A 21815-nucleotide genomic window follows, 5' to 3' on the forward strand; every position below is an offset into this window, starting at 1 on the left:
GACATAGCTATTTATTTTTGACGACCTTGTGTGGAAAAGCTGGAATAAATCTGCGAAATCTAAAATCTAAAAAGTGTGGCCTGATACATCCAGACAAGGAGTTTTGATTATTAGTGCTGATTTCTAAGCATGATTTTTTCTTGTAGCTAATTGGAACCACACGTTTTGACTTATGACTACTGATCCTATTTATTTCCTTAATAAAGTCGGGGTGGTCGGGTAGCCTAGTGGTTAAAGTGTTCGCTCATCACGCCCAAGACCCGGGTTCGAAATCCAGACATGGGTACATGTGTGAAACCCATTTCTGGTGTCCCCCGCCGTGATATTGCTGGAATATTGCTAAAAGCGGCGTAAAACCTTACACACTCACTTAATAAAGCCAGAACTGTTGAACGTGAAACTATTCATAAATGTTATGTGAACCTGAGATGAAAACAGGACATTCATGCGAGAGTGGTCGTTAGACTCTTTTTCTGTCACCTCTGTGTATAATAGTGTTCGTTTTACACTATTTCTAGACAGTAAAACAGGACATTAATGCGAGATTGGTGGTTAGACTCTTTTACTGTCAGCTCTGTGTATAATAGTGTTTTATACACTCTACCTTCTAGACAGTAAAACAGAACATTCATGCGAGAGTGATGGGCCTCCCCGTGTGTCCCGAGTTGACCCGCACCACACTCCCCAGGACGTCGGACGTCGGCAGCTTTCTCTCTGTAACAGGTAAAGCAAGGTGTTCTGATGACAATGATGTCCTACCCTCATTTGGAAAATAATGTAACCACAAAATAAAAAAATAAAAATTTGCCCACACTCAACTGATCTAGCAAGCAGGCTTGACTCTATAATATCATGATCATGTAATTTCTTGTTAATGCAAACTTAAATAGGTTAATACCACATGGATTTTATATCCATTTTATATCCTTAAAAAATAACAAATCCCACAAACTTCCCATTTGTCTCCTCTTCTTAAAAAATTGCAGTCTTGTGATCAGTTGTCAAAATATATTTGTCTGTTATTACATCGTTAACAGTAATTTTTAATTGAAAAGAGATTTCACAAAACTTAGGCATTTGACTCGTGGCTAAGATCACAGATAGCAAGATGGTTGGTGGGGTAGCCCAGTGGTTAATGTGTTCACTCGTCATGCCAAAGACCTGGTTTCAATTCCCCACATGGGTGTTATGTGTGAAGCCCATGTCTGGTGTCCCCTGCCATGATATTGTTGGAATATTGCAAAACAATACTCACTCACTCACAGACAGCAAGAAAGCAGATGTTTGGAAAAAATGAAATATCTGGTTTAACATTTGAAATAATTGTTCTTTTCTGTTCTATATGCCCAAAATAAATAAAAAAGCACATATCATATTTAAACTTTCACTACATTTGTTTAACTCTTTCTTTTTTAAGTCTAATTGTTATAATTTAGTTTTGAGGATGTTCCTGCTCCAGTGTGATTATCCCTAACACTCCAGACAAAATTACCCTTTTTTTTTTTACCACTCTGTTGATATGCATCTCCCCGAGGCAAGAGAGTTAACTGACTTTAAAAGTCCAGTTTCCACCCTTGCCGAACTAGGGTGGAATGCCTGGGCTTGATCGTAGCGCCACCAGTGGCTATTACGAGTTATGTCCCTTCTATGCCTCTCCTGTGGACCAATCAGATTCCACCTCTCGTATCACTTGCATTTGCTTCAAACAACATGGCGGCGCCCAGTCGAGATGATCTGATCGATAACCAAGATCTATATTGTGATAAAACTGGTCTTACATCGTGAAGTGCATCAAATCACGTGAGCACCTTGATTAAAAACATGAAAAGTTTTGGAAAATAACTGTTGACAACGAGTTGGCGGTGCACATGCTTTGCAAATATTGCAATCGACCGAAAACTGCATGACAGTTTACGAACCGGATTTCGATTTTGGTGCGTCATTGTGATTGGACTATGCAAAGACTCATTAGTCCAGCCAAAACTCCATAATACCAGCCTAGTTCGGCAAGGGTGGAAACTGGACTTTTATGGTCAGTTAACTCCCTTGCCTCGGGAAGATGGTGGATATGAGATTGTTTCAGTTCAGCCTGATATATCTCTATGTGTAAATTGTTTGCAGGGACTGTGATCAGGGCAACAGTTGTTCGAATCCTAGAATATGAGAAAGAATTTATTTGTACCAAATGCAGGACAGTCTTCAACGTCAAGGTTAGTTTTCGGACGATTACTGTTTGGAACGTCTGTATGTATTTAAGGCGACATTTGTATGTACCGTATTCGACGTTATAAGCGCCCACGGCTATATTTGCTAATATATTAGCTAGTGAACAATCCCAATTAGCCCCCCTTCCGATTGATCAAAGTACACAAGACTTATTTATTCATGTGTAATACACACTTTTGCCATCTGGGTTTCCCCTTGTCTATTTTCTGTGCAAGAAAATAACATTTTGCATTGCTTCTAGGTTAGTTATATATTTGTAGCGATTTAGTCATGAAATATTCACACACAAAAAGAGAGAAAATTGTGACTGAACTTTGTGTGAATGAAGTGTAGATGTAACTATATGATGATGTCTTTTATTTGTTGGGACTGACAAAAATTAAGGGACTGGTTTCAAAAGCCAGCGGGAACGCTGCAAACATTACAGAAACTGGGTTTTTATCAGAAGCAGGTCACAATGGTTATAAACGATGTTCTCTGTGTTCCTAGGCTGACTTTGAGCAGTTCTATTCTATGGTCAAGCCATCAAAATGCACCAACGAGGCCTGTAACTCCATCAACTTCTCCACGCTGAGCGAGCAAGGTATTTAATGTCTCTTTGTAACAGTCCTTGGGATTTTTTTATGTCCTGCTTCTAGCTTACAAGTAGTGAAGTCTACAATAATATCCAAACTTTTTAACACCTACACATATAAGTGTCAAGTTTAGTTTTTCGTTGACCAAAGAGTGAGTAAATGAATATTGTTTTTTGCTGCAGTGAATGTTATTCCATTTTGAGTATGATTAAACTGTAACGAAACTGACATGCATCAACCAAGTCAGCGAGTCTGACCGACCGATCAAGCATAATCGCCTTTTATGGCAAGCATGGATTGCCGAAGACCTAATCTATCCCGGACCATCACAGGTCTAAACTGTAACTAGCTGTAACTAAACAAATCTGGGCCAGGCAAACCAGTGGTCAAAAGCATGAACATCAAGCCTGACAGTGAGTTGCATCCATTGCTGGAATATTGCTAAAAGCGGCGTAAAAACATACTCACTCACTCACTTAAATCGGTAGTGTGTGAGATCATGATATGCTATAAATAGAACAGGAACTAATAGAGTTACCTCCCATAATGGTAGAAGTAGCACAGCGCCACCTGTAAACATGGAAGAACACAAGGACAAAGTCGCTGAGGACACGCCGACTGACTGTTACATTTAATAACAATCCCTTCAAAAACCTGTTTTTTCTTGTGATAAATATGAAGAAAGAAGTTTTAGAACTATGTTTCAATTATTTATCATTTCTTACTATTTGATGTGGGGTATCGTGATACCAGTAGTATTGTTAGTCTGTATCGTGATACGAATCGTATCGCAAGATACCAGGTGATACTCAGCTCTTATGAACATTGTCTTGTCAAGAATTTGGTACAGTGAATATTTTGTCTGTATCCATCTTATACATGTGTGCGTACCTATTTCATTAAAATCAGATCTTAGTTCTCGCTACCGCTGAACAAAGATCTGACATCCCATTGCGGGTCACGTCAGAACGACCTTTCATCTGACCTATCAGAGCATCGCTTATCAGATCATGAAAGTGACAGTTGGAATGTGGTTTTTGATCGTGTAACCTCGAAAAAAAACCACACAGGGTATTGAACGACAGTTGTAGGCTTTATGTCTGTATTCATACAATCTATTATCCATTTCAGAATCTTCTTTTGTTCACTTTTAATTTTTTAATCGAGTATTTGTCGAAATATGTTCGAAGCATAGTTGCCAGTTTGAAACTTGTGCCGTAAAGCTTGATTAAGCTGCCTTCTGATTGGCTGTTGTTGATTTCTTGGCTTCTTGTTGGTCATTCCATTGGTTGGTCAAAGTTCGTGCAAGGTCGGTCTGACGTGACCCGTAATGGGATGTCCTCAGATCTTTGTTTAGCGGTAACAGATACTAAGATCTGATTTTAATGAGATTGGTGTCCGTACTGGATGCACATTTCTGCATTCTGTAAACTCCTGATGGTGTTCAGGTGCCCCTCCTGTCAAGTGCCGGAACTACCAGGAGATCAAGATTCAGGAGCAGGCCCAGCGCCTGGCGGTGGGGACCATCCCTCGGTCCATGTGGGTGGTGCTGGAGGACGACCTGGTGGACGGCTGCAAGGCTGGAGACGACATCACAGTCTGGTAGGCCACGACACAGTTTAAGTGTTGGATGACGAAACATGGTCAGTCACTTCCGAACTATTAGCTGCGAATTAATTCTTTGACTCGGTGAGGTTGAACTTGTATATACATGCATGGATTTATCTAGACCACCACTGAGGTCGATATTTGTCCCCAAGTCTGAGTGAGTGAGTGAGTGAGTATGGTTTTACGCCGCTTTTAGCAATATTCCAGCAATATCATGGCGGGGGACACCAGAAATTGTCTTCACACATTGTACCCATGTGGGGAATCACACCCGGGGTTTCGGCATGACGAGAGAAAGCTTTAGCCATAAGGCTACCCCAATGCACCCCCAAATCTGAAGAATTTGTCAGTAAAAATTCCCAAGTTGGAATAAAGTATTGCCAAGTTTTGTTATTTTGGTAATAACTAATGTTACTGCTTCTGCAGAGGTGACTTGCATTGCATTGATAACAGAATCAATAAACACAAAAAGGATTAAATGTTCAGTTTTGCCATTTTTGCATTGAAGGAACTTTTAAGATACCCCTCAAGTTAAGAAAATAAGGACTTTTAAGAAAGTCCCAATTTTGAACAAATTTATGTTTTGTTTCTATTTTTCACTTAGTTTGGAATCCTGGATAAATCCCTGCCTTAATACTATGGACCTTGACCTTGGCTTTTGTAACTGCCTTACTTTGACACAGATTTAAGACAGTAGTAACGCTATGGCTTTGTGGAGCAGGACCCAGCAAGCCTGGCACTATGACTGCCGTAAGTCTGTGTTAAAGTATGGGAGTTACTCCAATCTTAGCGCCATGATCATTTTGTGGAAAGGAACCCATCGAGCTTGGCACTATGACTTCCGCAAGTCTATGTTAAAGTATGGGAGTTACTCCAATCTTAGCGCCATGATCATTTTGTGGAACGGAACCCATCGAGCTTGGCACTATGACTGCCGTAAGTCTATGTTAAAGTATGGGAGTTACTCCAATCTTAGCGCCATGATCATTTTGTGGAACGGAACCCATCGAGCTTGGCACTATGACTGCCGTAAGTCTATGTTAAAGTATGGGAGTTACTCCAATCTTAGCGCCATGATCATTTTGTGGAACGGAACCCATCGAGCTTGGCACTATGACTGCCGTAAGTCTATGTTAAAGTAAGGGAGTTACTCCAATCTTAGCGCCATGATCATTTTGTGGAACGGAACCCATCGAGCTTGGCACTATGACTGCCGTAAGTCTATGTTAAAGTATGGGAGTTACTCCAATCTTAGCACCATGATCATTTTGTGGAACAGAACCCATCGAGCTTGGCACTATGACTGCCGTAAGTCTATGTTGAAGTATGGGAGTTACTCCAATCTTAGCGCCATGATCATTTTGTGGAACGGAACCCATCGAGCTTGGCACTATGACTGCCGTAAGTCTGTGTTAAAGTATGGGAGTTACTCCAATCTTAGCACCATGATCATTTTGTGGAACAGAACCCATCGAGCTTGGCACTATGACTGCCGTAAGTCTATGTTGAAGTATGGGAGTTACTCCAATCTTAGCGCCATGATCATTTTGTGGAACGGAACCCATCGAGCTTGGCACTATGACTGCCGTAAGCCTATGTTAAAGTAAGGGAGTAACTCCAATCTTAGTGCTAGAATCACTTTGTGTCCCAGAGAAATACACTGGTCAGTTTGATGTGTGTCAACTCATCATAATTCGGCTCCAGCAATCTGAAGCAATAGTGTGTGTTGATGAGGTGTCCCTACTGGTTTTATCTCTTCCTAGTGGGACGGTGATGCGGCGATGGAGGAACCTGACGGCGGACAGCAAGTGTGATATCGAGATCGTCCTGCAGGCCAATCACGTCCTTGTCACTAATGAACAGAGGAACTCTGTTCTCATAACACAGGAGATGGTTTGTTGGAAATAGTTACACTTGTGAGAAAACCTAGTTGGTCTCATGATTCTACAGAAGTGATAGCAGTTTATGTCCGTAATTTTGATTTTTGTTCATTTACAATAATTACAAATTCAAACACCTTGATTACAATTTTTTTTCTGGATTTGGATTTGGAACAAAATTTCAGTGGTAGTTTTTCTCTAGTAATATTTTTTTTTTTTCTCATAGTGACAGACCTTTGAAGACTCGGGTTAGAATATTATGTCTTCAGCAACCCATGCTTGTCGTAAGAGGCGACTAACAGGATCGGGTGGTCAGGCTCACTGACTTTGTAGATGCATGTCATCGTATCGTATTGGTCTCGTGATTCTACAGAAATTACAGCAGTTTATGTCCGTAATTTTGATTTAGAATAATTACAAATTCAGACTCCTAGATAACAGTTTTTATGTTTGTTTTTTTCGCTGGATTTGGATTTTGAACAAGATTTCAGTAGTAGTTATTTTTTAGAAATGATTTAGAATGAAGACCTGGGAAGTCTCGCTGACTTGGTTGATGCATGTCATCAATACCAATTGTGTGGATCGATGCTCATAATGTTAATCACTGGATTGTCTGGTCCAGACTGAATTATTTACAGACTGCCCTCATATAGCTGGAATATTGCTGAGTGCAGCGTTAAACAACAAACAAACAAATAAACATGATAGTGAGGAGCCTTGAAATATTTGCTGTTGAACATTTTGACTTTCCAACAGTCCGTAATTTCGATTTTTGTACATTTACAATAATTACAAATTCAAACAGTCAACATTTGTAACTACTGAGCCATTACAGCACTGAAGTCCTGTGGTTTCATGGAAGAGAGTGTTAGTTTGTTATTGTAAACTTTCAGAAGTCGGAGATTGTGGCATTTTGGGACGAGCACAAGATGGAGCCATTCACTGCCAGAAACAAAATTCTGGCCAGTTTCTGTCCTCAGGTGTATGGGCTCTATGTTGTCAAGCTGGCTGTTGCCATGGTGATGGCAGGTGGAGTACAGGTAAGGATATGTTTTTAATAGATCTGTAAGTTTTCCATTTGACAATATTATTTTTTCAGAGGATGTACAGTTCAATGCAATAAATAACAGCACTATTAAATCATCATATTTAATCCTGAGAATGAATTACATCGCTGTTTAAGTGTCAGAACGCGTTGAGTTAAGAAACAGTCAAGTTGACATACTTGAAATGCCAGTTTTAGGAATCTGTGCAAAGTAGGATTTTCATTTGCACAGGGACCGCCTCCGTGGTCTAGTGGTAGAGCGTCCGCCCGGAAGGTCTGGGGTTTGATCCCCGACCGCGTCATACCAAAAGACGTTAAAAGATGGTACTTGTTGTTACCCTGTCTGGCGCTCGGCATCAAGGGGCTAAAACAAGGACTGGTCGGCTCGGAGTCAGTATACTTAGTCTGTGTGGGGTATTCATGTTAAACTGCGGCATGGTATCTCAGTGAGCTAGCACTATAAATCAGCATCAGTCTCGACTAGTACAAGCAGCCACACAAACACACACACGTACATGCACGTGGCTATATAAGTGCAATAATCTTGGATGCGACGTTAAACCTCATTTCACCTCACACCTCATTTGCACAAATACATTTTTGGGGGTTTTATGGATGTGTGTGATGGGTGTGACTAAAAACTGATGTTTCGTATCCAACATTGAACTTCTCCCTAGAGATTGAGATTGCTTGTGAGTATGCTGCAGTGAACTCATGACCAGCAGATCCTGGTACTAAGGGGAAACAACTCAACACAATGAGTCTGTGGAAATGTCTCATGAAGACAACCTGAAAGCAATGTGATTCCCCTTTTAATAACTGCTGCAATATCTTAGTATGGCTAATTCAATATGATGTTATCCAATGGCACAAAGGTCAATATGATGCTATCCTATGCCACACAGGTCAATATGATGTTATCCCTTGGTATACAGGTCAATATGATGTTATCTCATGGCACACAGGTCAATATGATGTTATCCCTTGGCACACAGGTCAATATGATGTTATCCCGTGAATTAGAACACTCTAGTTAGTGGTCATTTTAGTTATCAATCAATATGTTTTGTGTGTTCTTCCACCAGAGAGTTGATGACAGTGGATCGAAGGTGAGAGGAGAAATACACCTGTTGCTTGTTGGGGATCCCGGTGAGTGTATGGCTGAAAACATGGAGATAACAAAATAACGGCAACCATGGTTCTGAACAGTTTCAATCATATGATATCAAATGATTATTTTAAAAGAGGTATCAAATAATGAAATAGCATCATTCGTTCCTAAACATGCATACAAAGCTTTCTGGGTCTCTGTGGATGAACTCTGTATTTCTTTTGCAATTTTTAAAAATATAGGACGCATGATTTAGGTGATATTATGTTTCTGATTGCACTTAGTTTCAAACGTCTCCAGGTAGGTAGGCTTTGTTTAACAAACAACCCAGCAACTAGGCTGTAAGGTACATATTGGTGCACATGTCATATTAACTGTTTGTATTGTCATGGGCAGTAAGAACTAATGAAAAAATGTTAGGGTCAGTTGGGTCAATGAGAACCACAGCAATTATTGTTTGCTAGGCCTTAGGAATGCATTTTGTTGGCACTGATAATGTTGCTTGAGATGTTCTATTCTCAGATCTGGGGGCGGTGGGGTAGCCTAGTGGTTAAAGTAGACAAGTTCTATGGATGAACAACTTCTTTATTACAATTAGTGCGACGTTTCGGTGTAGATCCTAACACCTTTATCAAGCAAGTGATATGGATGATCAACTTGCTTGATAAAGGTGTTAGGATCTACACCGAAACGTCGCACTAATTGTAATACAGAAGTTGTTCATCCATAGAACTCGTCTTACTTCATCACACCAACTTCTAAATGCCACTGAAAGAAGTTGTAGTGGTTAAAGTGTTCGCTTGTCACGGGTTTGATTCCCCACATGGGTACAATGTGTGAAGCCCATTTCTGGTGTACCTCACTGATATTGCTGGAATCTTGCTAAGAGAGGCGTAAAACCATACTCACTCACCATTCTCAGTTCTTGATGTCAGAGTTAGGTGTAGTTTAAATTGGATCATGACAAACGCATCCCACTGACTTGTACACGTCACTTGTGACAGATCAGTTGAATCAATATCCAATACCGTGTCACAATTAAAACATGTTCCCTAGTTACCTTGTGTTTCTGTATCCAGGGACAGGGAAGTCTCAGTTTCTCAAGTACGCCACCAAGATCACCCCGAGATCGGTTCTCACCACTGGTATTGGCAGCACCAGTGCCGGACTCACAGTCACTGCCGTCAAGGTGAGGACCAACCGTGTCTGCATTGACACCACCCATGTCTGTGTACCTCCAAAGAATAGGATTGTATTGTGTGGCTGTAATTTGTAAGCAAATATCACAATGCATTCCATCAACAGTCTCATCAAATTTATTGAACCATTCAGCGTGACATCTCTGAGGCTTTTTCCCGACAGATGCCGAGCCAGTGTCTTCACGCGTAGACGTAGTTGTGGCGGTTTCGCCAGCCGATATGCTTGATTCATCATGATTACTTGTGCAATGGCTGCTTCATTTCCCCCGAAACAACTTCCTCAGATCCCCCAGATTACTAGGCCTATTCATTGCAGAGAGCGTCGATTAGCTTGGCCACTGAAAACATCCCATGTATGGATTGCAACACTGTAAAGACATGTAAACATTGTTGGTCCCAAGGCTGAATAACAACCCAGTCACTAGCGGGATACGATCTCAGCACCTGGGGATTGCTAGTCTGGTGCTTTTGACCGCTTGCCCACTCTGCCCCCCAAGTGGTATCTGTGAGCTGAGCCAGCTAGTCACATGACATTTATGGGCAGGACTCGTGGGAATGGCAGTTGGGGCGGGGACCTTGGCCCCCCAAGTAGTATCTGTGAGCTGAGCCAGCTAGTCATATGACGTTGTTTGTTGGCAGGACTCAGGGGAGTGGAGGCAGGGGCGGGGACCTTGGTCCCCCCAAGTAGTATCTGTGAGCTGAGCCAGCTAGTCACATGACGTTGTTTTTTGGCAGGACTCGGGGGAGTGGCAGCTGGAGGCGGGGGCCCTGGTTCTGGCTGACGGGGGCTTGTGTTGTATTGACGAGTTCAACAGTATCCGGGAACACGACAAGGCCAGTATCCACGAGGCGATGGAACAACAGACCATCAGTGTGGCCAAGGTGGGTGGATGTGTGCGATGTGTGCAGGACACCATCACAGTAAACATGATGGCTGTAGTTTGTTTCTCGGTCTCCCTTGAGTTCATAACCTAAATGTTTTTCTTTTTTGGTCATATCTCATGTGGATGGAAATTTACAGCAACTATTGCTATGTTTATCCCCCACCACGAAGGGGGATATAGGAATGGGTGTTGTCCGTCCGTTCGTTTCCAGAGCAGAACTAAAAAACCGTGAGAGATATCTTTACCAAATGTAACACATAGATAGGCCTAGTGGTGGACTGGTGCATTTGATAGTTTGGGATTTTTTAACAAAATATACCATGGCAACGACTTTGACTTAGACTTAAGATGGCGTTAGTGCTCGTTTTGGGAGCAGATTTTGAAAACCGTAAATATTTCTTGCCTTGCACACAACCGGACATGTGATATTGGGAACTGAGTATTTCATGCTTGTTTAGTTAGAACATGTGTCACAGGATTGCAGTTGTGATAAAGGTGATAATGTTATTTAAAAAGCAGTATCTCAGTTCTTTAGAACATTCAGGTTACCCAGAAAGCCAGGTATATGCATCTTACCGAGGCAAAAGAGTTAACTGACATTCGAAGTCCAGTTTCTACATTTACCAAACTCGGCTGGAATTCCTGGGCTCGATCGTAGCGCCACCAGTGGCTATTAAGAGTTATGTCCCTTTTATGCCTCTCTTATGAACCAATCAGATTCCACCTCTCGTATCACTTGCATTTGCTTCAAACAAAATGGCCCAGTCAAGACGATCTGATCGATTATCGATTTCTAAAATTGTGATAAAACGGGTCTTACATCGCAAAGTGCATCAAATCACGTGAGCACCTAGATTTCATTGCACGATTTTGATTGGACTATGCATAGACTCCTTAGTCCAGCCAAAATGTAACTCCATAATACCAGCCTAGTTCGGCAAGGGTGGAATCTCAACTTTTATAGTCAGTTAACTCTCTTGTCTCGGGAAGATGGGTATATGCGATGTTACAGTCAAGACGAGTAAACCGAGTATTACAATAATTGTTGCCTAACCATGTTTGATAAAAGTGTGTGTTTGTGTTTCAGGCCGGGATGGTGTGTAAGCTGGCCACAAGAACTACGATCCTGGCAGCTACCAACCCTAAAGGCCACTATGACCCAGACCAGGTTTGTCACTGTCTCCCACTTCCATGCCCTTCTGCCAACTGAATGCCTCTGTTATTGGTTGTTGATACTTTAGACTTTCAAAATCCCAAATCGTGTTGTACAATGGACCAAAGCCATTTGTTGGTTTCACCCAAATGGCAAACATCTCTAGCCCTGATCAGAGTTTGATATTTGGCCTAAAGCAAATTTCAGTAAACATTCCCAAATTGGAATAAAAACGATCATAGCTCATGATATTAATAAGTAATGTTATGGCTTTGTAGATAGCTTTGTGACGTTCACTGGTAACAGGACCAGCATAGTTTTATGTAAACACGTTGAATACCTGTGAGTGTCAGAAAACAAGAGTTTAAAAAATCCCAATTTTGAACAAAATATTTATTCCAAATTTGCTTGCCAAGGGCACTAGTTTTGAGTCCTAGATTTTTTTATTACTCAATCTGTGTGTCATTTATCATTTATATTGTGTGGATATACCAGTGATGTAAGTGTAAGTGTGTGTGTGTGTGTGTGTGTGTGTGTGTGTGTGTGTGTGTGTGTGTGTGTGTGTGTGAGACATTAATTTGATGAATGTGATGTGGTTCCAGTCTATCTGTGTGAACGTGGCGCTGGCAAGTCCGCTGTTGAGCCGTTTTGACCTGGTACTGGTGCTCCTTGACTCGCAGAATGAGGACTGGGACAGAGTTGTCTCCTCTTACATCCTGGAGGACAAGGACCCTATGGGTATGACCTACGTGCCTGGATGTCAGTGAAAACATCTCAGCTGGACATACTGTTTGTTCATTTGTTTTTGTTTTTTTCTTTTTGAAATAATTCTTTTTTAAGTAATCAAATGTAGCAAAAAATGCCAATTTTGAAAGACTCCCTCCCCATTTTGACCTACATTATCAAATTTAGTTAAAAAAAGAAAAAAAGACTCAATATTTATTCTCTATTTGTAAAATGTTGGGTAGAATGTAATTATAAAAAGAGAAAGTCCTTGCTGGTTGACATTGTTTCAATGCTTGTTTTATTATGAATGACATCAGATGTGTATTTATCAGTGATCACTGCCTGTTGTTTGTTTGTTGTTTAACGCCACACTTAGCAATATTCCAACTATATGACGGCGGTCTGTAAATAATAGAGTCTGGGCCAGACAGTCCAGTGATTGACATCATGAGCATCGATCCATGCAATTGGGATATGATGACATGCATGAACCAAGTCAACGAGCCTGACCACCCGATCCCGTTAGTCGCCTCTTACGACAAGCATAGTCGCCTCTTACGACAAGCATAGTCGCCTCTTAGGACAAGCATGGGTTGCTGAAGATCTACTCTACCCCGGATCTTCACGGGTGACCACTGCCTGTTGTCCAGGCAGTGTACATGTTTCCCCAAACACAAGCTTCTTCCATTATTCTAACCCCATGACAAGAGATGAGGGCTGCAGTCTTGGACTCGGATTCCATCATTATTGTTTCAGGTGACCTTGACATTAAGTCGCTGTGGAGTATGGAGAAAATGCAGGCGTACTTTGCTCTCATCAAGACCATCACGCCACAGCTGACTGACGGAGCAGTAAGGTGAGAACTAAATACTGTGTCTAGAGTTAGGTACAAGTTTTATGTGTCTGATCATAAACAAAGTTTCCAAAGGGAAAATATATGTTGTTTCAAAAATATATCTATAAGATGCAGGCAAAAGTACAATGATGTTATTGCATTTTGGTTTACTTAATTACTCTGTAGTAGTATTTGTCGTATGGCTAGGTGCCACCTGTATAATGTAAAAGACTTTGTTGTCTCCCCCGAAACCAGGGTGCTGGGGTCTTATTACCGAGCCCAGCGAAGTGCTGATGACCGGAACGCTGCCAGAACAACCATGAGGTTGTTACAGAGCATGATCCGTCTAGCTCAAGGTGAGACAGGGTCCGTCTAACTCAAGGTGAGACAGGGTCCGTGCAGCTCAAGGTGAGACATGGTCCGTCTAGCTCAAGGTGAGACAGGGTCCGTCTAGCTCAAGGTGAGACAGGGTTTGTGTAGCTCAAGGTGAGACAGGGTCCGTCTAGCTCAAGGTGAGACAGGGTCCGTCTAGCTCAAGGTGAGACAGGGTCCGTGTAGTTCAATGTGAGACAGGGTCCGTCTAGCTCAAGGTGAGACAGGGTCCGTCTAGCTCAAGGTGAGACAGGGTCCGTCTAGCTCAAGGTGAGACAGGGTCCGTCTAGCTCAAGGTTAGACAGGGTCCGTCTAGCTCAAGGTGAGACAGGGTCAGTGTAGCTCAAGGTGAGACAGGGTCTGTGTAGCTCAATGTGAGACAGGGTCCGTCTTGCTCAAGGTGAGACAGGGTCCATCTTGGTCAAGGTAAGACAGGGTCCGTCTTGCTCAAGGTGAGACAGGGTCCATCTAGTTCATTGTGAGACAGGGTCTGTCTTGCTCAAGGTGAGACAGGGTCCGTCTAGTTCATTGTGAGACAGGGTCCATCTAGTTCAATGTGAGACAGGGTCCGTCTTGCTCAAGGTGAGACAGGGTCTGTGTAGCTCAATGTGAGACAGGGTCCGTCTTGGTCAAGGTGAGACAGGGTCCGTCTTGGTCAAGGTGAGATAGGGTCCGTCTTGCTCAAGGTGAGACAGGGTCCGTGTAGTTCAATGTGAGACAGGGTCCGTGTAGCTCAAGGTGAGACAGGGTCCGTCTAGTTCAATGTGAGACAGGGGCCATGTAGCTCAAGGTGAGAGAGGGTCCATCTAGTTCAATGTGAGACAGGGTCCGTCCAGCTCAAGGTGAGACAGGGTCCATGTAGCTCAAGGTTAGACAGGGTCCATCTAGTTCAATGTGAGACAGGGTCCATCTAGTTCAATGTGAGACAGGGTCAGTCTGGCTCAACATGAGACAGGGTCCATCTAGTTCAATGTGAGACAGGGTCCATCTAGTTCAATGTGAGACAGGGTCCATCTAGATCAATGTGAGGCAGTGTCTGTGCAGCTCAATGTGAGACAGGGTCCGTGTAGCTCAATGTGAGACAGGGTCCGTGCAGCTCAAGGTGAGACAGGGTCCGTGCAGCTCAAGGTGAGACAGGGTTTGTGTAGCTCAAGGTGAGACAGGGTCCGTCTAGCTCAAGGTGAGACAGGGTTTGTGTAGCTCAAGGTGAGACAGGGTCCGTGTAGCTCAATGTGAGACAGGGTCCGTGTAGTTCAATGTGAGACAGGGTCCATCTAGATCAATGTGAGACAGGGTCCGTGCAGCTCAAGGTGAGATAGGGTCCGTCTAGTTCAATGTGAGACAGGGTCCATCTAGATCAATGTGAGACAGGGTCCGTGCAGCTCAAGGTGAGATAGGGTCCGTGTAGCTCAAGGTGAGACAGGGTCCATCTAGTTCAAGGTGAGACAGGGTCCGTGTAGCTCAAGGTGAGACAGGGTCCATCTAGTTCAAGGTGAGACAGGGTCCGTCTAGTTCAAGGTTAGACAGGATCCATGTAGCTCAAGGTGAGTCATGATTTGCCTGGTTCAAGGTCAGTCTTGTATCATCCCAGTGACACAAGGGACACATAACGTATAAAGGAGGAAACAGTTGTGTTTTTACCTAACTATGGGTCATAGACAAAATATTGGCATAAGAGATCGCACAAAACGAGCAGTGTTTGATTCTGTCCTTGTGTGCAGTCTGAGTCGCATTGTCACGTGATGACATGCAAGCAAGGACGTCATGTCAATGTCATGAGTCGTGGGTGTGGTTCTAAATATCAGTTATTTGTATGGATGACTTCTTTATTTGCTATGTTTTGGTGCAGATGTTAGCACCTGTTAAGTTGTCATCAATAAAAACTACCTTATGAAACCTTTGTTAGGCCAATGAAAGACTTGGTGATTGTTCTTATTTACCTTTACGACCTTAGTCCTGGGACATCCTGTACCCATTAGGTCAGTTTATTTTTAGAGTAAGGCTGGTAATATTTATACAAAGTCTAACATCTACATTATTCATTGAACATGCCTGAGTAAGGTCTGTCATACATGGTCATAAGTGGGAAATATTTATCAGACTTTAGGATTTGCCAATGATCTGAATCCTACTGTTGATCTTTAACTATCCCCAGCCCTGATAATTGTGTAAAGTTGTATTTTTGGCCATATTTGCTTGTGGTCTACATGTTGTATGATTACGGATTTATCTCCCTTAGCTTTCCTATTCCAATATTACTTCTGCTTTCTTTTGACGCTCAAGGTTCGTGGGTGTCTTTGGATTCCTTACAATCTGGGATGTATTTGTATTTATGTTCTATGAGATTGTCATGTAATAAGGTGATGTGCGTCAGTTACTTGCTGGTAGCGGTGCGCGGGGGGATGGTGTGTTCCAGATGGCTGAGTCCATTGTGTCTGGGGGCGGTCGGGTAGCCAAGTGGTTAAAGCGTTCGCTCATCATGCAGAAGACCCGGGTTCTATTCCCATACATTGTGTGAAGCCCATTTCTGGTGTAGGGGGCACGGGTGGCCGAGTCATCTAAGGCGCCGCGACTTGCTGTGCAGAGTTGCGTCCCTTGGGCACGCTAGAAACCTATGATTGTGGGTTCGAGCCCCGGCTCGCCCCGATTATGTTTCTAGGTTTGTCAGCACCATACCCATGCTCGTGGGTTTCACCGAAGTGGTAAACGTCTGAGACCTGCATCACTTCGGGCTTTCCTCCCACATGAAGCTGACACGCCGTGATATAACTGGAATACTGTTAAAAGCAGCGTTAAACCAAACTCACTCACTCACCATTTCTGGTGTCCCCCGCCGTGATATTGCTAAAAGCGGCGTAAAACCATACTCACTCATTCCATTGTGTCTGTCTGTAGCATATTGTCCGATGGTCCGTTGATGTAAAATTAAAAGTACAGACCATTGTATCCTGTGTTCCCGGGATGTTGCAGCTCATGCCCGCCTGATGTTCCGGGATGAGGTGTTGGTCCAGGATGCTGTGGTTGCCGTCACCGTGATGGAGTCGTCCATGCAGGTGTGTTGGTGGAGGCTGGCAGGCCAGGGTATCAGTTTGATGGATATTGACTTGTAGATTTGGAGATTCTAGATTTATTTCTAATTATTATTTTAGATGCCTTTTTGTACATCTTTGGATAAAGTTCCAAAGAAGAATTATTATCTTTTTAATCAGCTTGCCTCACTTGTAAGATGCTCCTAAATATTGTGTTTTTCTCCCTTTTTTCCCAGGGGGCAGCATTGCTGGGTGGGGTCAACGCCCTACACACGGCCTTCCCGGAGGATGCAGAAGAGGAATACAGGCTTCAAGGTAAAGTTGATCCAACACATTCGTATTGATGTTGGAGTGGTCGGGTATTCTTGTGGTTGAAGCATTTGCTCATCACGCCGAAGACCCGGGTTTGATTCCCGACATGGGTAGAAAGTGTGATATTGCTGGAATGGGTTTCTTGCAAGCCTAAGGGACCTCTAGTCTAAGAAGTTGAGATGTTCTAAAGGTTCAGGTGTTCATTTGCTTTCACTGAAAACCTTCAGCGAAAAGTGATGAGATCTTTTCAAATGTTTTAACCCCCAAATCATTGACTGGCAATAGTAGTGGCATTGTCATCATTGCTGTAAGTGGGCCTTGATGGGATATGTGTCCACTCACTCACCCATCCACCTACCCACTCACTCACTCTGCCATCCGTCCCTCCACTCACTCACTCCACTCACTCACTCACTCAGCCACCCCTCCACTCACTCACTCCACTCACTCAGCCACCCCTCCACCCACTCACTCACTCTGCCATCCGTCCCTCCACTCACTCAGCCACCCCTCCACTCACTCACTCACTCGGCCATCCGTCCCTCCACTCACTCACTCCACTCAGCCACCCCTCCACTCACTCACTCCACTCACTCACTCACTCAGCCACCCCTCCACCCACTCACTCACTCCACTCACTCACTCTGCCATCCGTCCCTCCACTCACTCAGCCACCCCTCCACTCACTCACTCGGCCACCCCTCCACTCACCCACTCACTCACTCACTCAGCCACCCCTCCACTCACCCACTCACTCAGCCACCCCTCCACTCACTCACTCAGCCACCCCTCCACTTACTCCTCCACTCACTCACTCACTTAGCCACCCCTCCACTCACTCACTCACTCCACTCACTCACTCATTCAGCCACCCCTCCACTCACTCACTCACTCACCCATCCACCTACCCACTCACTCTCTCTGCCATCCATCCCTCAACTCACTTACTCACTCACTGTTCCAGCTGAAATGATCCTGGAGCACCTCGGCCTGCAGGATCTCCTGGAGGAAGAGCGGACTCAGCTGGCTGTGTATCATCAGGCCAAGCAACAGAAACACGGGGGTCAGCCCCCAGCTGGGGCACCTGGCACTGACCCTGGCAGCATGGGGGAGGAGCCCATCATGCGAAATAGTAGTGGGGGTCAAGTCGGAGGGCAGCAAGGGGAGATACTTCAGGTATCAGATGTAGGGGATGCATCTGGCATCCAAGAGGTGGCAACACACAGCAATACAAAGGCTCATGACAAACGTGAACAGAGGGTTCCAAATCATTCCACTAAACCTGGCATGAACAAGGAGGAGCTCCCAAGAACAGAATCTAATACAATTGATCAGCCTCCTAGTGTCGAGTCTGTTCAGCCAGGACGAGGACAAGACATGGGTTTACAGGAGAGTATTAGTTCAACGGACCAGATTAACTTGCCGGCATCAGAGGACAGAAGTAGGAGTATTATCAGGGATCATACAGTTAGGACAACTGGCAGCTCATACCCTGAAGAGTCATCAGCTGCCCGATCTGTTCTACCTGAAACACTGGTTCTGGATAAACACATCTCTCACAGTGATGATGTAGATTCATCAGCTGTTGTGCTACCTGAAACATCAGCTGTTGTGCTACCTGAAACATCAGCTGTTGTGCTACCTGAAACAACTGTGGATAAGCCCAGCTGTTTAGCAACTGGGCCTGATGATCCCAGTGAGGGGAATTTGGGGAGGATCTGTGAGAACAGTTTGAACCAGTCAAATTTGTTCAATTCGTCCTCCTTATCGGATCTGTTGAATTCTAGCTGTGAAGATTCTGAGGATTTCTTTTTAAAGCCGTCCAAGAAAGTTGTCAGAATGACTGATCTTGGCAGGAAAGAGAATAACAAATCGGCAGAAACGGATCCTCAACAGCATTCTATGGTGAGCCAAATGATCAAAAATAGATTGGACAAATTTAATAGGAAGCCAAACATCCCCAGGATGGCCTCCACTCCAGACAAGGCGGATATGTTAGAGAACATTGAAAAGGATCATGGCAAACTTGTGTATATCAAAGATCAAAGGAAACCAACTGGCAAGAAATCAATGGCTGCCAAGGTTAGACAGAGAATGAATCAAGGTCATTCCAGTGCAGCAGATGTCCATGTGGACGATGATGACTTTGAACAGACATCCTATACCAACCAGAATTTAGATACAGAGAAAACGTCTTCTAACAGTGTCTCAACCACTGCACATGAAAATCTTATTAAAGAGTCTTTGGACTTGGAGCCTTCAAAGAAATTAACCAAGTCAAGGTCAGCTAAAAAAATGAAACGTCTGGATGGTACCAAGTCATCAGATTCAAGTGGTAGGATTAGAATTGGTGAAAAGTCTTCAGAGAGTTCTTCGGGTAGAGAATCAAAATCCTCCAGTTCTTCAATGGATACAGATTTAAGCTTCATTGAAGACATTTTGGATGACACTCTTCCAAACTTTGCAAAGAAGAAAAAACGGGCATGTTTTGATTTAGCTGACTCAAGTGAAGTGATTTCTACAAGAACTATGACCAATATGTCCGAGAAGCCAAGATGTAAGAATTCTTCAGGAAAAGTTGCACAATCAACGCTAAGTAAGCTCACCAAATTCTCATTCCATAAAACCGATTCTGTGAGTGATGCTTTGAATTCAAGTTCCGGGTCTGATGTTGTCTCTGAAAGTATTCTTTCAGGACATTTATGGACATCAGGCGAACAGGACAAAGAAAACAAACAAAAATGCACTGAAAGTGAAACAGGTAAAATTAACAAAGATCAGACGAAGTCAAACGATCATTCCAAATCAAATAAAGAGGCTTCTTTCAGAACGCCGGCTTCTCTGTCCTTGTCTCAGCTCAGTAGCTCTCAGACTTCAATACCAGATAAATCAGGGGAAGGAACTACAGACAGCTCCAATGTGCGGCTTCCATCCATTGGATGTTCTCCATCAGAGTCTGTGGGCAAGGGAGGTAACTCTGCAGCATCACAGCCGCACAAGAGTAGCCCGGCATGGTTGCTGAAGCTTAAGGCCAAACCGTCGCCTGTGTTTTCCGTGGCAGGAAAAGATGATGAACTGGATGATCTGGATTTAGAGCTGGACTTTACTCATCCTTCTAAACGGTTTAAGAAATGAGTTTTTCTTGCTGAGCATGCAGAAGTTATTGTATATATGGGTGCAGTGTCTTAGGACAAGGTATATTGTTTAATAATATATTGTTATCAGACTGCATGAAATATAAGGTATATTGAAAGATAGGTATTTGTATGGAGTGATAACTTTTTAAAAATTTATGAGTGCAAGATCCTGTGAAAAAGAAAATAAGTTTAATTTTAAAATTCATTTTTTAAATCCAAAAATGAAAATTAATTTTAAAATTCATTTTTTAAATCCAAAAATAAAAATTAATTTAATTTGGATTTCTTTCTATTAATTTGGATTAATAAACTTGCATTAACTTTATTTAATATTTTCAAATTAGTGGAACGTTTTAAAAATGAAAATTTATTTACTATGGTATTCATTTTATTCATTTGGATTAATAAAGGGGCATTACCTTTAGGTAATATTTTCAAATAAGTAGATCTGCGAACAGGGATATATAATTAGCATGGCCACCAGATACATTATGCAGGCTATTGATATCATAATCTCTGTGATACATCCATCTTAATAAAGTAATAGTAAGCATCACTAATATGCTTGTTGTTTATCTTTGAATAATTGATGTACTCCTTTTCGTGGGATGGATGGAGTATTGATGGCTGTAGAATGAATCAGCATTCTCCGTTCCTCGGCCTTGTGGGTGTTATTGCCTGAATGTTCCAAGGTCCAGTGCTTGACATTAATATTTCAATTGGTTTTACACAACTTTGTGTTCGGCTGTACATTCTTTTGTAGCCGGTAGGAAAAAATGATAGTGAAACAAGTTATCGCCAGTTCAAACTTATATTTTACCAGACAGACTGGACTGGAGATTGAGATTGAGATTGCGATTAAAGTTTTGGCCACGGGAGGGCGGGCAGCGATCCTAGAAAGTCTGCCCTGAGAGAAGAAGGTCGGTGCTTGATCTCGACCTCGTCATACGTAAATATATTGTGAAAAGTGGTACTTGTTACCCTGCCTGGCTCGCCATTGAGCAGATAGAAAAAGAACAAGTCAGCTCGGAGTGTGAATACTGGTATCCATGTTAAACTGCGGCATGCTATCTCACTATAATACTAGCATTAGTCCGGACTAGTAAAGCGCGCGCATGCACGTACACACATGCATGCAGGTCGCAATAAGCACAATAATCTTTAACGCGACGTTAATCATATATCATCGTCAATTATCATCCCAAACTGGCTCCTACAGGATATACTGCTTGGATTAGATCAATTAAATTGCATCACAATGCTTTGCAGACCATCGTGACGAGGGTGAGATTCTCTATTTCTCCTACATCCAACTGTTACGCTACTTTACAACAACACAAATGACTGTGGGACAAGCTGTGGGTTGCACGGCCAAGATTTAATAACACAACTGCGTAAACATGCATATATTAGATGTTCGTAACTCCCATACTGATGATAGTAAAAAGGGCGTTCTGGACCGGAAGTCCGGGGAGTTGGGGGATTTTCATTATTTATAGTAACAGGGGAATGCCCTTGTGCTAAAAAAAGATGTGTGACGTGTCGATCGTGTATCAGCATAATCTTGAACTGTTTTGGGTTGAGTCAATATATCAAATGTATTTGTGTAAGGGAAAACAATAATAAGCATGGAAATGATCATGAATTTAACGAAAGGTATAGTTAAACGAGGCTAACCATATAACTCTAAACAAGGGAACCTCGCTATGTGTATAAAACAAGT

The 21815-nt window shown here is 42.9% G+C and overlaps 2 protein-coding genes across 2 annotated transcripts in view; one reads left to right on the forward strand and one right to left on the reverse strand.

The window, feature by feature from the left end:
- LOC124138194 (DNA topoisomerase 3-beta-1-like) overlaps positions 1-698 on the reverse strand; it is a 25014-nt gene extending 24316 nt beyond the window's left edge. Inside the window, exon 1 of the mRNA XM_046504735.2 lies at positions 605-698. The gene's annotated coding sequence lies outside the window, so the exon portion shown is untranslated. The remainder of the gene's footprint in view (positions 1-604) is intronic.
- Positions 1-20323, forward strand: part of LOC124138195 (DNA helicase MCM9-like) — a 25178-nt gene extending 4855 nt beyond the window's left edge. The window contains exons 4-19 of the mRNA XM_048385840.1: positions 612-723; positions 2122-2210; positions 2716-2809; positions 4250-4403; positions 6173-6302; positions 7183-7329; positions 8420-8483; positions 9525-9634; positions 10380-10526; positions 11616-11696; positions 12284-12419; positions 13164-13263; positions 13498-13598; positions 16585-16667; positions 16880-16958; positions 17920-20323. Of these exons, the coding sequence (XP_048241797.1) occupies positions 612-723; positions 2122-2210; positions 2716-2809; positions 4250-4403; positions 6173-6302; positions 7183-7329; positions 8420-8483; positions 9525-9634; positions 10380-10526; positions 11616-11696; positions 12284-12419; positions 13164-13263; positions 13498-13598; positions 16585-16667; positions 16880-16958; positions 17920-20090 (3798 nt within the window). The 3' untranslated portion in view covers positions 20091-20323. The remainder of the gene's footprint in view (positions 1-611; positions 724-2121; positions 2211-2715; positions 2810-4249; positions 4404-6172; positions 6303-7182; positions 7330-8419; positions 8484-9524; positions 9635-10379; positions 10527-11615; positions 11697-12283; positions 12420-13163; positions 13264-13497; positions 13599-16584; positions 16668-16879; positions 16959-17919) is intronic.
- Positions 20324-21815: the final 1492 nt, after the last annotated feature.

Source organism: Haliotis rufescens, unplaced genomic scaffold (genome assembly GCF_023055435.1).
Source record: "Haliotis rufescens isolate VD_foot unplaced genomic scaffold, xgHalRufe1.0.p SCAF_6, whole genome shotgun sequence".
Classification (NCBI taxonomy): Eukaryota; Metazoa; Mollusca; class Gastropoda; order Lepetellida; family Haliotidae; genus Haliotis; species Haliotis rufescens.